The sequence below is a fragment of the Strigops habroptila genome, chromosome W, assembly GCF_004027225.2.
Source record: "Strigops habroptila isolate Jane chromosome W, bStrHab1.2.pri, whole genome shotgun sequence".
In the NCBI taxonomy this organism is placed as follows: domain Eukaryota; kingdom Metazoa; phylum Chordata; class Aves; order Psittaciformes; family Psittacidae; genus Strigops; species Strigops habroptila.
Genome location: NC_044301.2, coordinates 17,626,740 through 17,644,361, shown reverse-complemented (window position 1 = coordinate 17,644,361; position 17,622 = coordinate 17,626,740). Strand labels below are relative to the sequence as shown.

Here is a 17,622-nt window from a genome sequence, read left to right as displayed (position 1 = left end):
GCAATTAAGCAAGCAAGGGGTAAAGCCTCTCTGGTATGGAGGACAATGGCTGAAGTACAAATACGGGGAGGCCTGGCAGACTGACTATATCACACTCCCACCGGCCCGCCAAGGCAAACGCCATGTGCTTACCATGGTGGAAACAACCACCGGATGGCTGGAAACATACGTTGTGTCCCACACCACTGCCCGGAATGCTATCCGGGGCCTTGGGAAACCAGTCTTGTGGTGACACGGCACCCCAGAGAGAATTGAGTCAGACAATGGGACTCATTTCCGGAACAACCTCATAGACACTTGGGCCAAAGAGCATGGCAGTGAGTGGGTATATCTCATCCCCTACTATGCACCAGCCTCTGGGAAAATTGAATGGTACAATGGGCTGTTAAAAACTACCCTGAGAGCAATGGGTTGTGGGACTTTCAACATTGGGATACACATTTACCAAAAGCCACCTGGTTGGTCAACACTAGGGGATCTGCCAACAGGGCTGGCCCAGCCCAATCAGCACTTTTACGTCCTGTAGAGGGGGATAAAGTTCCTGTGGTGCACATAAAGAATTTGTTGGTGAAGACAGTCTGGGTTATTCCTGCTTCAGGTAAAGGCAAACCCACTCGTGGGGTTGCTTTTGCTCAGGGACCTGGATATACTTGGTGGGTAATGCGGGAAGATGGGGAAGTCCGATGCGTACCTCAAGGGGATTTAATTTTGTGGAAAGCAGCCAATGAACTCAATTATAATCTGTTGCCTGCTCTATAACACTTTTATAGCCCACCAGCTAGATATCTTTCGGTCACCAGCAACTGACCCTGACTTCCGCCGATCATCACCCCAACAAAGAATGAACTTTGATGAAACCAGACAAGCTCAGCAGTGACCAGAGGAGTTCGGCGGTGTCATCATCAGAAAACAATCCAACACTACACACCATCCTTCCTGCCCTGAAAGACTGTTACAAGAGATGGAGCCTGTCATCATGGACTGGATGAATTCAGCAACTTTATAGGGATTGGTCCATGGACTAAGGAATGATAGCTCTCTCTTTGTGTGTGTGTGTATGTATTTATATATGTCTATATATATAAGACAAAAGCGATGGTTTATTGAAAAATGTGGGATCTGAGCATGACGTGAATGGTATGGAATAAGGGGTGGATACTGTCCTGGGTTCAGCTATAGCTGTAATTTTTCTCCTTCTTAGTAGCTGGTGTAGTGCTGTGTTTTTGACTTTCAGCCTGGGAACAATGCTGATAACACCGAACTAGCCAAAGGGGTATTCCATCCCACAGCACGTCATGCCCGGTATATAAACTGGAGGGAGTTACCTGGAAGGCCCAGATCACTGCTCAGGTCAAGCTGGGTATCGGTCAGCAGGTGTTGAGCAATTGTATTCTCTCCCCTTGTTATTTCCCTTATCATTATTATTTTTAGTGGTAGTCGTAGTGGTTTTATATGGTACCTTAGTTACTGGACTGTTCTTATCTCAACCCGTGGGAGTTACATTCTTTCGATTCCTCTCCCCATCCCTCCAGGAGCGGGGAGAGGAAGAAGTGGGGGAGTGAGCGAGCATCTGCGTGGTTCTGAGTTACCGGCTGGGCTTAAACCATGACAACCTCTTCTGCAAGAAGCATTCAAGCTTTGTACAGGAATGAGGCTCATGAGTTCTGTGCATGTGTAGGCTGCTTAGATGAGAATTCACAGACTTTTTTTAAATGCACTCACTACTGTATTGCAAATGTTTACCGAAGTGAATTTTTGGGGTTTGTGAAGTACAGCTGCTTATTTCACTTGAAAATGGAATTAAAATTTGAGTGTGTCCATGTTTGCATAGCATTGTCTTCAACTGTGTCTCTATATAAAATTAATATTGCAGAAAAAATTGCCATTATTTACAATACTAATATTGAACACCATTCTTTAAAACCAGGTGCTAGGACATGAAGCTGGCTATAAAGCTCTTATAACCCATGATGTATGTAAAATAGAAGAAAGACTAGTTTTAATAAAAAAAAAATTACAGTAATTTATTCTACCTTCTTTTGAAGTCACCGTAGAGATGTAGAGAGATTGGCAATTCAATTTATGATTAACCCATATCGGTTTCCAGATCCTTTTTTTTTTTTTTTTTGTGGGCAAAGCAGGTGAAAGATGTGCTTTGGGAAGGATTGGGAGGGGCTGGTTTTCGTTGGTTTGTTTCCATGTTATATGCTGTGGTCCAATATGCCTTTTTTATATTCATTTTCTGGCGATCAGCTTGTCAGACACATACTATTGAACAATGCATGATGAGGAAGCATGTTGGAATGAAAAAGGCATCCCTGACTCTTGGGCTTTCATTTTTCTCTGCTCACTGATGTTTAAAGTAGTTCCAAATCTGCCCCAGGTTATACCTGTTGAATGTGGAGAAAGCTCTTTGATTTTTCTAGCTCTGCCTTAGTATATACTATTCTGCTCCATATAAGCTTGATAAAGTAGTTTTAGTGATATTTATCTGAGGTTTCAACTGGAGTAACACTAAGAAGCAGTCCTGCAGTACTCATGTTTGTCATGTGTATACTAACTGGTTTATCTAGCTTGAGAAACAATGGTATGATTGCTTGTGTCCATATAATAATTATTTGTTTAATTACCAAACAAAATTTGTTTGAAGATTTTAGATTAAGAGCAAATCTTAATATATATATATACAGGATATTGATATTTTTCTGAAAACCTGATTGTATATGCATGCTTGGATATGTTTATGAAAACATTTATTGATAATACTGTCTTTATGTAGACAGAGCAGTAATTTGGATTATGTGTCCTGTTTTCAACTGGGATAGTTAATTTTCTTTCTAGTAGCTGCTATAGTGTTATGTTTTGGATTTAGTATAAGAATAATGCAGGGCTTGTGACCCTGTGAGGGACTCATGCTGGAGCAGTCTGTTCCTGAAGGACTGTACCTCGTGGAAAAGACCCATGCTGGAGCAGTTCATGAAGAACTACAGCCCATGGAAGGACTCACATTGGAGGAGTTTATGAAGGACTGTCTCCCATGGGAGGGACCCCACTCTGGAGCAGGGGAAGAGCAAGGAGTCCTCCCTCTGAGGAGGAAGAAGCAGCAGAAAGAACATGTGATGAACTGACCGCAACCCCCATTCTCTGTCTCCCTGTGCTGCTGAGAGGGAGGAGGTAGAGAAATTGGGAGTAAAGTTAAGCTCGGGAAGAAGGGACGGGTGGGGGGGAAGGTGGTTTTAAGATTTGGTTTTATTTCTCAATATCTTACTCTGATTTGATTGGTAATAAATTAAGATTTTTCCCCAAATCAAGTCTGTTTTGCCCGTAATGGTAATTAGTGAATGATCTCTCCCTGTCCTTATCTTGAGCCATAAGCCTTTCATTATATTTTCTCTCCCCTGTCCAGCTGAGGAGGGGGAGTGATAGAGTGGCTTTGGTGGGCACTTGACTTCTAGCTCAGGGTCAACCCACCACAGATCTGTGGCAAATAATGTGCAAATTGTTACAGATATTCTTATATCCTCAGAAGGAGATGGAAAATGTTGTTCTTTGCTGATGTCAAAAGTGTATCAGACTGAAAAGTCGGTTAGACCATCTAGAATTTGTTTGTAGAACATTACAGCTTAACTAGTAATTACATCTTACTTACCAGTTTGAATTTGGTGGTACTTGAAGAATCCTTCAGGTTTTGGTTTTTTTGCTTGTTTCTTTCACTGCTTTGATTGCAATTATTGGTGTTCCAAAAGAAAGAAATCTCGGAAAGTACAGGGTCATCAGCTTTACTATTTTGTTTCAAGCAATGTCTATTTTTGGGTACAGCAAAAAGTATCAGTGAAGACTAAGAAGTACTGGATAAAGTTTCTAGTGCAGAAACTGGATGAATTATGTGCCCTCAGATTTTTCATGCAAGCAGTTTGAGTGCTAACGTCAAAACTAATGTTCCAAAATTGATATTATATTAGTGGAAGGAATCTAAAGCCAGTAATTAGCAGTAGTGACAACACACATCATGAATAATTGAGTCTTTTTCTGCATTAAATTTACACTTCTGCATCATTAGGTTTCAGTAGAATTACTTTTGGGTTTTACCAGAGCAAACGAGAAAAGAATTAAGCCAATAGATGAGATCCTGTATTTAGATCTTGGTCTTTATGACCAGAAATTAGAAGCCAGTAAAAGATACTGACTAAGACTCACAGAAAGAAAGAAAATTTGTAATCTACAGGAAAGTATAGTACCTCTGAGGAACAAGAAGACATAGCCTAGATATAGCATAGACTTGAAATCCATGTGAAGGGTTATTACATTTTTTTTAAGAAAAGAAGCATTGTTGTGAAGAGCTGTATGTCAGTAGGATACAAGTAGTTATGAGTCTACCCAAGCTAATCCCAGGGAACCAGAAACAGTTTTCACTGAGGAAATAATGTTTATTATAATGAGGCTGAATTAGATTTCTGATGGATACAACTCATTGGCATACATCAGAGTTTATTTCAGAAGTTTTGCCACACAGTACAAAGTCATATTAGTTGTAGGTCAGGACATACTGAACTGTTAAATAAAACAATTTAAAATCTTGGACTATTTTGTAGTAATTATATGTCTAAATGGATAACTGAATAAAGTAATTACCTTTTATGATTTATCTGTACTGCTGATGTAGAATACTTGAGCATCTTTTAGAGAATGTTTAGAGAACTGTTAGAGAAATATTTCAGTTATGATGAATTCCTGATGAAAGTTTAAGAACAACTTTTGAATACAGTCTTTTACCTCTTAGCATTTTGATATCAGCTGGCCATAATTTCAGAGCTCAAGAACAAGAAAAAAAAAACCTGAATATATTGTTGTATCAGTTTATCATAAATAGTGAGCAAATACTTGGGGCATCATTCTTTTGGAACAATACAAAGCCAATTGAACACATAACTGAGTATGAGAAAAAAAAAAGAAATAAAAAAAAAAAAAATCTTCCTGTTTCACAACAGTATTGGCTTGTGCTTAGCAGAGACCCTTCATGATGTGTTGTCGTGGTTTGAGGCCAGTCGGTAACTCAGAACCACACAGCCGCTCGCTCACTCCCCCCCTTCTTCCTCCCCCCGCTCCCGGAGGGATGGGGAGGAGAATCGGAAGAATGTAACTCCCACGGGTTGAGATAAGAGCAGTCCCGCAACTAAGGTATAATACAAAACCACTACTGCTACCACCAATGATAATAATAATGATTAGTGAAATAACAAGGGAATAGGATACAATTGCTCACCACCTGCCGACCGATACCCAGCCCGACCTGAGCAGTGATCTGGGCCTTCCGGGTAACTCCCCCCGGTTTATATACTGGGCATGATGTGCTGTGGGATGGAATACCCCTTTGGCTAGTTTGGGTCAGGTGTCCTGTCTCTGTTTCCTCCCGGCTTCCCCTCCTCCCTGGCAAAGAATGAGACTGAGAAAGTCCTTGGTTGGAATAAACATTACTTAGCAACAACTAAAAACATCAGTGTTATCAGCGTTGTTCCCAGGCTGAAAGTTAAAAAACACAGCACTGCACCAGCTACTAAGAAGGAGAAAAATGACTGCTATAGCTGAACCCAGGACAGTATCCACCCCTTATTCCATACCATTCACGTCATGCTCAGATCCCACATCTCTCAACACACCATCGCCCCTGTCCCATATATACACATATGTATACACCCACACCCACACACAGAGAAAGATATCGTTCCCTAGTCCATGGACCAATCCCTGTAAAATTGCTGAATTCATCCTGTCCATGATGTCAGGCTCCATATCTTGTAATAGTCTTTCAGGGCAGGAGGGACGGTATGTAGTGCTGGGTTGTTGCCTGCTGATGACACCGCCAAACTCGTCTGGTCACTGCTGAGCTTGTCTGGTTTCCTCAAAATTCATTCTTTGTTGAGGTGATGATCGGAGGGAAGTCAGGGTCAATTGCTGGCGACCTGAAGATATCTAGCTGGTGGGCTATCAAAGTGTTATAGAGCAGGCAACAGCACACAATTGAGTTCATTGGCTGTTTTCCCCCAAAATCAAATCCCCTTGAGGTACATATCGGACTTCCCCATCTTCCCGCATTACCCACCAAGTATATCCAGGTCCCTGAGCAAAAGCAACCCCACGAGTGGGTTTGCCTTTACCTGAAGCAGGAATAACCCAGACTGTCTTCCCCAACAAATTCTTTATGTACACCACAGGAACTTTATCCCCCTCTACAGGACGTAAAAGTTCTGATTGGGCTGGGCCAGCCCTGTTGGCAGATTCCCTCGTGTTGACCAACCAGGTGGCTTTTGGTAAATGTGTATCCCAGTGTTTGAAAGTCCCACCACCCATTGCTCTCAGTGTAGTTTTTAACAGCCCATTGTACTGTTTGATTATCCCAGAGGCTGGTGCAGGGTAGTGGATGTGATATGCCCACTCAATGCCATGCTCTTTGGCCCAAGTGTCTATAAGGTTGTTCCAGAAATGAGTCCCATTGTCTGACTCAATTCTCTCTGGGGTGCCGTGTCACCACAAAACTTGTTTCTCAAGGCCCAGGATAGTGTTCCGGGCAGTGGCATGGGGCACGGCGTATGTTTCCAGCCATCCGGTGGTTGCTTCCACCATGGTAAGCACATAGCGCTTGCCTTGGCGGGTCAGTGGGAGTGTAATATAGTCAGTCTGCCAGGCCTCCCCATACTTGTACTTCAGCCATTGTCCTCCATACCAGAGAGGCGTTAACCCCTTGGCTTGCTTAATTGCAGCATGTTTCACATTCGTGAATAACCTGGGCAATAGTGTCCATCGTTAAGTCCACCCCTTGATCACGAGCCCATATATATGTTGCATCTCTGCCTTGATGGCCTGAGGGGTCATGGGCCCACCGGGCTAAAAATAATTCACCCTTATGTTGCCAATCTAAGTCCGTCTGAGCCACTTCAATCTTAGCAGCTTTATCCACTTGTTGGTTGTTCTGGTGTTCCTCAGTGGCCCGACCCTTGGGTACATGAGCATCTACGTGGCGTACCTTCACCACCAGGTTCTGCACCCGAGCAGCGATATCTTGCCACAATGCAGCAGCCCTGATGGGTTTACTTCTGCGTTGCCAGTTACTCTGCTTCCATTGCTGCAACCACCCCCATAGGGCATTTGCCACCATCCATGAGTCAGTACAGAGAAAATACTGGCCATTTTTCTTTCATTCAGCAATGTCCAAGGCCAGCTGGATGGCTTTCACCTCTGCAAACTGACTCGATTCACCCTCTCCTCCAGCAGTTTCTGCAACTTGTCCCAGGGGACTCCACACAGCTGCCTTCCATCTCTGATGCTTTCCCACAATAGGGCAGGACCCATCAGTAAACAAGGCATATTGCTTTTCACTCTCTGACAGTTCATTATATGGTGGGGCCTCTTCAGCACGCATCACCTCCTCTTCTGGTGACATTCCAAAATCTTTGCCCTCTGGACAGTCCATGATGATTTCTAGAATTCCTGGATGACTGGGATTTCCTATTCGAGCTCATTGTGTAATTAGTGCGGCCCACTTACTCCATGTAGCATCAGTTGCATGATGTGTAGAGGAGACCCTGCCTTTGAACATCCAGCCCAGCACAGGCAACCGGGGTGCCAGGAGGAGCTGTGCTTCAGTTCCAATCACTTCTGAGGCAGCTCGAACCCCTTCATAGGCTGCCAGTATCTCTTTTTCAGTGGGAGTATAGCTGGCCTTGGATCCTTTATATCCCCGACTCCAAAAGCCAAGGGGTCGACCTCGAGTCTCCCCTGGAGCTTTCTGCCAGAGGCTCCAGGTAGGACCATTCTCCCTGGCTGTGGTATAGAGCACATTTTTCACATCTGGCCCGGCCCAGACTGGTCCAAGGGCTACTGCATGAACTCTTTCTCGTTTAATTTGTTCAAAGGCTTGTTGTTGCTCAGGGCCCCATTTGAAATCATTCTTCTTCCGGGTCACGTGGTAGAGAGGGCTTACAATCAGACTGTAATTTGGGATGTGCATTCTCCAGAACCCCACAACACCTAAGAAAGCTTGTGTTTCTTTCTTTTTAGTTGGTGGAGACATTGCTGTTATCTTGTTGATCACGTCTGTGGGGATCTGGCGGTGTCCATCTTGCCATTTTATTCCCAAAAATTGAATCTCCTGTGCAGGTCCCTTGACCTTATTCCATTTTATGGAAAAACCGGCCTTCAGCAGGATTTGGATTATCTTCCTCCCTTTCTCAAAAACTTCTTCCACTGTATCACCCCACACGATGATGTCATCAATGTATTGCAGGTGTTCTGGAGCTTGCCCCTGTTCCAGTGCAGTCTGGATCAATCCAGGGCAGATGGTAGGGCTGTGTTTCCACCCCTGGGGCAGTCGGTTCCAAGTGTACTGGACGCCCCTCCAAGTGAAAGCAAACTGTGGCCTGCATTCTGCTGCCAAAGGGATTGAGAAAAATGCATTGGCGATGTCAATTGTGGCATACCACTTGGCTGCCTTTGACTCCAGTTCATATTGAAGTTCTAGCATGTCCAGTACGGCAGCACTCAATGGTGGTGTGACTTTGTTCAGGCCACGATAGTCTACTGTTAATCTCCACTCTCCATTAGACTTTTGCACTGGCCATATGGGGCTATTAAAGGGTGAGCGGGTCCTGCTGATCACTCCTTGGCTCTCCAGTCTATGGATCACCTTATGGATGGGAATCACGGGGTCTCAGTTGGTGCGATATTGTTGCCGGTGCACTGCTGTGGTTGCGATTGGCACTTGTTCTTGGACCTTCAGCAACCCCACAACAGAAGGATCCTCAGAGAGACCAGGCAAGGTGGACAGCTGCTTCATTTCCTCCATCACCAAGGCAGCTATACCAAAAGCCCATCTATACCCTTATGGGTCTTTGAAGTACCCTCTCCTGAGATAGTCTATGCCAAGGATGCATGGAGCCCCTGGACCAGTCACAATGGGGTGCTTTTGCCACTCCTTTCCAGTCAGGCTGATTTTAGCTTCCAGCATAGTTAACGCTTGGGATCCTCCTGTCACTCCAGAAATATAAATGGGTTTCACCCCTTGATACCTTGATGGCACCAGAGTACACTCTGCACCGGTATCTACTAGCGCCTTATACTCCTGTGGGACTGATGTGCCAGGCCATCTGATCCACACAGTCCAGTAAACCCGATTATCCCTCTCCTCCACCTGGCTGGAGGCAGGGCCCTTCTAATAGTGATCACAAGATTCTTCACTTACTTCTTGTAGAAAGGGATTAGAATTCCTTATCATAGGAGTCACAGTAAAATCAGCTCTTCCACCCCATCTGGGAAGCTGCTCACCAGAGACAGTGCAGTCTGGATCAATCCATGGCAGATGGTAGGGCTGTGTTTCCACCCCTGGGGCAGTCGGTAGAGCATGGGACTCTTAATCCTAGGGTCGTGGGTTCAAGCCCCACGTTGGGCACCAAAAAGGACTGTTGTGGTTTGAGCTCGGCTGGTAACTCAGAACCATGCAGCCGCTCGCTCGCTCCCCCCCTTCTTCTTCCCCCCCGCTCCCGGAGGGATGGGGAGGAGAACTGGAAGAATGTAACTCCCACGGGTTGAGATAAGAGCAGTCCCGCAACTAAGGTATAATACAAAACCACTACTGCTACCACCAATGATAATAATAATGATTAGTGAAATAACAAGGGGAGAGGATACAATTGCTCACCACCTGCCGACCGATACACAGCCCGACCTGAGCAGTGATCTGGGCCTTCTGGGTAACTCCCCCTGGTTTATATACTGGGCATGACGTGCTGTGGTATGGAATACCCCTTTGGCTAGTTTGGGTCAGGTGTCCTGTCTCTGTTTCCTCCCGGCTTCCCCTCCTCCCTGGCAAAGAATGAGACTGAGAAAGTCCTTGGTTGGAATAAACATTACTTAGCAACAACTAAAAACATCAGTGTTATCAGCGTTGTTCCCAGGCTGAAAGTTAAAAAACACAGCACTGCACCAGCTACTAAGAAGGAGAAAAATGACTGCTATAGCTGAACCCTGGAGATGTGTCCTTTTTGGGATGGGTGGATATGGTGTTCCAGAAGAAAATATGGTTTGTTAGAACTTGGAGATGTGGGTTCCTATAATACAGAGCATATGTTCTCCATATCTCGAAGACAAACATTTTTCACATTGAACTTGGAGTTCCACATGAGTAAACAATAGTTGCAAGTATAAAATTTTGTTAAGTAATGAGTAGTAGCATTCTCCTGGACTGTCTAGAAAGGAGAGTGATGGTTTGTATCTGTGTAAACAGGATAAATTACTTTAAAAAGAACAAACCCAGTCTTTTCTGTATGCATTTACCTAATTTAAAATGCAAAGGAGTTTGTGTCCTTGCTGAAATGTGTTTAGTCTGAAATGCAGACTAGATTTGAGAATAGAATCCATTGGGTTTTTTGCTTGACTAAGTTTTCATACATTCTTTTTCTCTCTTAGTGTATGTGCATATAAACGAATCTCTTAAAAAGACAAATTTCCTCCCTCCTCCCCTTTCTTTCTGACTCCATCAAACTCTGCCAGGTTGCTTAACTGGTTATCATTTAAAAAGCAGGTATATTATATGCCCTAAAATGGTACCTGAAAACTGAAAGCTTTCTTTAAAATTAGCTTAATTAAATATAAATTTTTATGTGAGCATTTTATCCATTTCAGCTAAATAATACTGGATTAGAATAAGCTTATTCTGAGATAAGGGCCCACATCATACACATTTATTAGTTCACCTCTCATATTACTGTTTTTCTTAGTTTGAACACACCTTATCATCATTCATTCATAACCTCACGTTGGTGAGATGGCCAGTCTGAAAAATGATTCCTGTTAATCAATCACATTCACTGTATATGAACTATTTGTAAACAGAAAACAAAGTAAATTTTATTGTTTTCTTTATTTTAAATTAGGCTCATGCACAGTTAGTTCAAGAAGTTGATGTAGAGAATGTGTCAACCTTTGAGAACCCCTATGTAGATGCAATAAGAAGTTTATGGAATGACCCTGGGATCCAGGAATGTTATGATAGACGATGAGAATATCAGTTATCAGATTCAACTAAATAGTAAGTATATAGTGGCTACAAACAACTGTATCTTATTTTCTGTTCTTTCTAACAAAGTAATTCTTACTTTTTATCTTTTTATCCTATATTTTTGTGTACATACATGTACATGTTTTTTAGTGTATGTGTACAAGTATCTGTGTGTGCATGCATATTCAGCACAAACATACGCTTAACAAAAAACTTGAATGTGAAGGCTACTGTAAGGAAGGTAGTGTATCTAGTTCAGTATTCTGTGTGTGTTTGTTCCCCAAAACATAAGCCTATGATAATTTGAAAACATACGTTAAGTTTGTATCATGGAAAGGGTGGTTGCCTTAGGCCAGTGGACAAGATGTTTTAGGGAGACCCTCCCGTTGAGTCATGAGTTTCAGAAAGGACCCCCTTGCTTTCCAGCTGATCCTCAGATATTAGAGGGGCTGGGTGCAGCTGGATCCAATCCTAGTCTCAGACTTGATCAACAGTTCTAAATCTAAGGATTGTGTAGTGTTTGCACCTTCTTGTCCAAATTTTTCCCACACACCAATACTGTCACATTACAAGGGGGGTTTCCTTGAACCCTTTATATTTGACCAGCTTGCCAGTGTCCCAAGAAAGATGAGACCCTTGTGCCCGACCAGCCCGTCCACATCCCGTTTTGGGGAATCCTACTGGACAGCCCACTGAATCTGAGGGTGATTCATCTAACCTCTTTAGGGACCTGCACCGACAGCATCACTGAGTCAAATCCCTTATTTCAAATATTCAAGTCTCTGGAGACTTACACAAAATGGACTTCAGCTGAAGTCTTTTATTATACACAATACAAATTTGTGACAGGAAAAGGTCAGAGATTGCCAGTGATAAGGCGCTGTCTGCAAAAACAAGCTTGAAGTGATACACAACCAGACTATAATCACTAATAACAGCTAGCGTGAGTTAGTCATTTAGCACGCATAAGATAAAGTTCTTACCCAATAGGCATCCTTATGGGGGATAAGAGAGGTTCAGCCCGTCGACTGATCCCAGAAGTTACGATGGAGTCTTCCCTCCCTTCCCTTTCCTAATTTCACATATTTATACAATTTGATTCAGGTTAGTAACTCCCTGTAACCCTCCCACCATTTACAGAGTGGTCAGTAAATTTGCATAAGGTTACATCATTTTCATTGAAAGGACATCCTAGTCATGTTTTGCTGACATGTGAAGCCATATGTTGATGATGTCCATGTGTTTCCAGGATGTACCAGTCTTCAAGGATAGTCTTTCCTGATTAGAGATTCATCATCCCTGCTTCTTATTCCACCTACACAAGGGCAAAGCCTCCTCTCCTGCTATCAGTTCTTTCTTTGTCAGTGTTGTTCGTCCTGACCTTGTAGGAGGCCCTTGGATCTGTCCAGGTTTTTCCATAGTAACACAAGTTTCAATTTTTTAACTCTGTGCCTATGGAGCTTGAGTGACTCCAGTCATACACACTTTGTTACTGATGGGTGTAAAATCCTCTCGCTTTGCTTTTAAAAATACAAATCTAGTTTCCTTGTTTGGCAGCTGCTGTGTGGTTTATCAGTACATGGTGCCTTCAAGTTCCCACTCCTGCAGGGAGTATAACAGAGCCCAGCTGCGGGGCCTTTGCTCCGCTCCACCCTCTGGTCAGTTTCTCTTAGCATATGCCAAGGTTGCAGGGTTGCCTGGGGAACTATCACCAGGTAGATTCCATGCGTGCCAACCGCATCCCATCCTGGGAGTAGCAGCTACATTTTACCCTAAGATTTCCTTAGTGTTATAATATAACTTTGGGGGACTGGGGGGAGGTGGTCTCTAATTTCCCTCATTTTCCCACAGTTTAGTACTAGGGAAGTGCAATCAAGGGTAGACCTCCATGCAATTCATAAAAATTATAATGCCTTAATGCCTTAGCACATCTGTTTTCCCATTTTTTTCCCTTTCCCTTTTCTTTCCCATTTTCCCTTCCCCCCCCCCCCCCCTTTTTCCCTTTCTCTTTTGTGGTCCTGGTGATGAGGTAAATAGCACCAACCAAGTGTTCTTGTGTTTTGTTCAACTGCCCTTCTTTTAGAGAAACAAGAAATAATTTTGAAAGAATATGGCTGCCAAGAAGGCAGACACATAATTGAAAACAGACTTCAATTTGTAAAGGGTGGAAAAAAGCATTTTAAGTTAAATCCTATTCCATATAGATCAACAACAATGAAAATGCATATGTGACTAAACTTGGTCTTGAATGGTATGCATGTACTCTCTTGCGGCAGGATTCTGAAAAAATAACAATGTGGAATTTAACATTGGACCCTGAGGACTGTCTAAATGTTGGCTCCAAGAAATTCCGTTGCTCTGAGTAATATACTATATAGCTCTGGTAACATTTTTCATCTGCTAAAAAAAAAAGGATGATGATAGAGGATGATGACCTTTTCATGTTGCCCACTAGAAAAAGAATTAGCATATTGGTTATTAAAGCTGTGGCAAAACTTTTCATGGTCTCCAGTGGAACTTTTAGATTAGCTGTGAATTAATCTGATTATATCATTCTAGTCTCCATGTCATGTTGGCATGAAAGGAAGCCTCTCATTGAGGAAAGCACAGAAGAAACTGAAAGGCACCATGAAGGTCCCATTAAAATCAATGGAACATGGCCATACATATAACAGAAGTCTGGGGTGAAATTTATCTGCACAGTAGTCTGAGGGTCCTTATCTAGCACAATCCTTTATACATGACTGAGTCAAGACAACCTTAAAAATATCTTGCTGATGCAATTTAGGCAGCTAGAGAGCTATTAGTGCATGAATTAGGTCTGCTCAGATTTGCCCCGATGCTCTGTTATTACCACACCACAGTGGCTTCTGCTTTATCAGCCCCACATACAGGGTTCCTGTTGTCCTATGCAATCTGCTGTCCTGTAGAGCTGGTTACCTTCCCAATCTATTACTTTAATTATTTGTATATGCATATTTTGGTGCACGGTGGTGCAAAGTTCAGCCTCTTCTGTCGTGGTTTAAACCCAGACCCATGCAGATGCTCGCTCACTCCCCTGCCCTTTCTTCCCCCCCACTCCTGGAAGGATGGGGAGGAGAATCGAAAGAATGTAAATCCCACGGGTTGAGATAAGAACAGTCCAGTAACTAAGGTACAATACAAAACCACTACTACCACCACCAATAATAATAATGATAAGGAAAATAACAAGGGGAGAGAATATAAAACTAAAAGGGGAAAAGGAAATTAAAACAGTAAACACAAGTGATGCCCAATACAATTGCTCACCACCCGCCGACCGATACCCAGCCCAACCCGAGCAGCGATCTGGGCCTTCCGGGTAACTCCCCCCACTTTATATACTGGGCATGACATGCTGTGGGATGGAATAACCCTTCGGCTAGTTTGGGTCAGGTGTCCTGTCTCTGCTTCCTCCCAGCTTCCTGTGCCCCTCCTCCCTGGCAGAGCATGAGACTGAAAAGTCCTTGATCAGAGTAAGCATTACTTAGCAACAACTAAAAACATCAGTGTGTTATCAGCATTGTTCTCAGACTAAAGTTGAAAACACAGCACTGCACCAGCTACTAATAAGGAGAAAAATAACTGCTACAGCTGAACCCAGGACATCCTCAAAGACCTACTTAGAGGAATCCCATGGGATAGGGCTCTAGAAGACAAGGAAGGCCAAGAGATCTGGTCATTATTTAAGTACCACTTCCTCCAAGCCCAAGCTAGTTTACCGATGATATGAAGCTGGGGGCAGTGGCCAGTACACCTGAAGGCTCTGCAGACATTCAGTGGGACCTTGATAGGCTGGAGAATTGCTCAGAGAGAAACCTAATGTGGTTCAACAAGGGCAAGTTTAGGGTTCTGCACCTGGGGAGAAATAATTCCAGGTACAAGTACAGGTTGAGGGCTGACTTACTAGAGAGCAGTTCAGCTGAGAAGGACCCGGGAGTATTGGTGGATGACAAGTTGACTATGAGCCATCAGTGTGCCCTTGTGGCTAGGAGGGCCAATAGTATCCTGGGGTGCATTGGGAGGAGTGTGGCCAGCAGGTCAAGGGAGGTGATCCTCCCCCTCTACTTGACCCTAGTGAGGCCATATCCAGAGTACTGTGTCCAGTACAAGGATGATCAGGAGTCTGAAGCATCTCTCTTATGAGGAGAGATTGTGGGAGCTGGGCCTGTTTAGTCTAGAGAAGAGAAGACTGAGAGGGGATCTCATTAATGCATATAAGTACCTCAAAGGTGGGTGCCAGGAGGATGGTGCCCAGTGACAGGATGAGGAGCAATGGACATAAGCTAAAACACAAGAAGTTCCACCTCACCATGAGGAAGAACTTCTTTATGTTGAGGGTGGCAGAGCACTGGAACAGGCTGCCCAGGGACGTTGTAGAGTCTCCCTCTCTGGAGACATTCAAAACCCACCTGGATGCATTCTTATGTAACCTGCTCTAGGTGGCCCTGCCTTGGCAGGGGGGTTGGACTGCATGATCTCCAGAGGTCCCTTCAAACCCTAATGATTCTGTGAACATATCTCTTGTATTGCATGGATTCTCACTGTCCCCAAATACACAGTATTGTGTTTTATTTTTCAGTGGTAAGAAAGCTAAAAAATCTTAGGAAATTACCTATAAGTGATAACTTTAGGGTACGTAAGTGGTAAAAGAAAATTTTAGAAAAAAATTAGGCTGACTATACTTTCTGATTGTTTTCATTTTGAAATGAACAGCAAATGTAAGTATAAGGTGAAACAGCTTTTCTTATTGTTTGTAGGTCCTAACTTAGATTCCATGATAGATATAACACTGATGTCAAAAGTGAAATAAATGTATATATTTTAATGGCTGCTTTAGAGGAATGCAATAAAATTTGTAAGTCTCCAAAGTAGTAAATAAGCACCTGATACTACTTCAGATAAATTGTACTGAATATCTTCGTTTTGACCTAGATCTAAAGAAATCATCACCTTAGTAGATCTTTTCATAGAATCGTAGAATCATAGAATAATTAGGGTTGGAAAGGACCTAAAGATCATCTCGTTCCAATCCCCCTGCCATGGGCAGGAATGCCTCACCAGACCATTTTGCCCAAGACTCCATCCAACCTGGCCTTGAACACCGCCAGGGATGGAGCATTCACAACTTCCTTGGGCAACCTGTTACAGTGCCTCACCACCCTCACAGTAAAGAGCTTCTTCCTTATATCTAATCTAAACTTCCCCTGTTTAAGTTTGAATCCTTTACCCCTTGTCCTATCATTACAATCCCTGATGAAGAGTCCCTCTCCAGCATCCTTGTAGGCCCCCTGCAGATACTGGAAGGCTGCTATGAGGTCTCCACGCAGCCTTCTCTTCTCCAAGCTCAACAGCCCCAACTTTCTCAGCCTGTCTTCATACGGGAGGTGCTCCAGCCCCCTTATCATCCTCGTGGCCCTCCTCTGGACTCGCTCCAACAGCTCCATGTCCTTTTTATGTTGAGGACACCAGAACTGCACACAATGCAGTGTAGAGGGGCAGGATCACCTCCTTTGACCTGCTGGTCACGCTCCTTTTGATGAAGCCCAGGATACGGTTGGCTTTCTGGGCTGTGAGCGCACACTGCCGGCTCATGTTCAGTTTCTCATCAACCAACACCCCCAAGTCCTTCTCCACAGGGCTGCTCTGAATCTCCACCCAACCTGTATCTGTGCCTGGGATTGCCCTGACCCAGGTGTAGGACCTTGCACTTGGCTTGGTTGAACTTCATGAGGTTGGCACTCGCCCACCTCACAAGGGTGTGTAGGTCCCTCTGGATGGCAACCCTTCCCTCCAGCATATCAACCGAACCACAGAGCTTGGTGTCGTCGGCAAACTTGCTGAGGGCGCATTAATCCTACTGTCCATGTTGCTGACAAAGATGTTGAACAGGATCAGTCCCAAAACCGAGCCCTGAGGGACACCACTCGTTACCAGTCTCCATTTGGACATTGAGCCGTTGACCACAATTCTTTGCATGCAGCCATCCAGCCAATTCTTTATCCACTGAGTGGTCCATCTATCAAATTGATGTCTCTCCAGTTTAGAGACAAGGATGTTGTGAGGGACAGTATCAAATGCTTTCCACAAGTCCAGGCAGATGATGTCAACTGCTCTTCCCCTATCCGTCAGTTCTGTAGCCCCATCACAGAAGGCCACCAAATTGGTCAGACAGGATTTGCCCTTAGTGAAGCCATGTTGGCTGTCACCAACCACCTCATTGTTTTTCATGTGCCTTAGCATGCTTTCCAGGAGAAACTGCTCCAAGATTTTGCCAGGCACAGAGGTGAGACTGACTGGTCTGTAGTTCCCTGGGTCTTCCATTTTCCCCTTCTTGAAAATGGGGGTTATATTACCCTTCTTCCAGTCATCGGGAACTTCACCTGACTGCCATGATTTTTCAAATATGATGGACAGTGGCTTAGCAACTTCATTCGCCAGCTCCTTCAGGACCCGCGGATGGATTTCATCAGGTCCCATGGACTTGTGCCCCTTCAGGTTCTTAAGATGGTCTCGAACCTGATCCTCTCCTACAGTGGGCCTAAGGTCTT

The 17,622-nt window shown here is 43.9% G+C and overlaps 1 protein-coding gene across 1 annotated transcript in view; it reads left to right on the top strand.

The window, feature by feature from the left end:
* Positions 1–17,622, top strand: part of LOC115619152 (guanine nucleotide-binding protein G(q) subunit alpha-like) — a 127,212-nt gene that overhangs the window by 38,831 nt on the left and 70,759 nt on the right. The window contains 1 exon segment of the mRNA XM_030511202.1: positions 10,926–11,080. Coding sequence (XP_030367062.1) covers positions 10,926–11,080 — 155 coding nt within the window.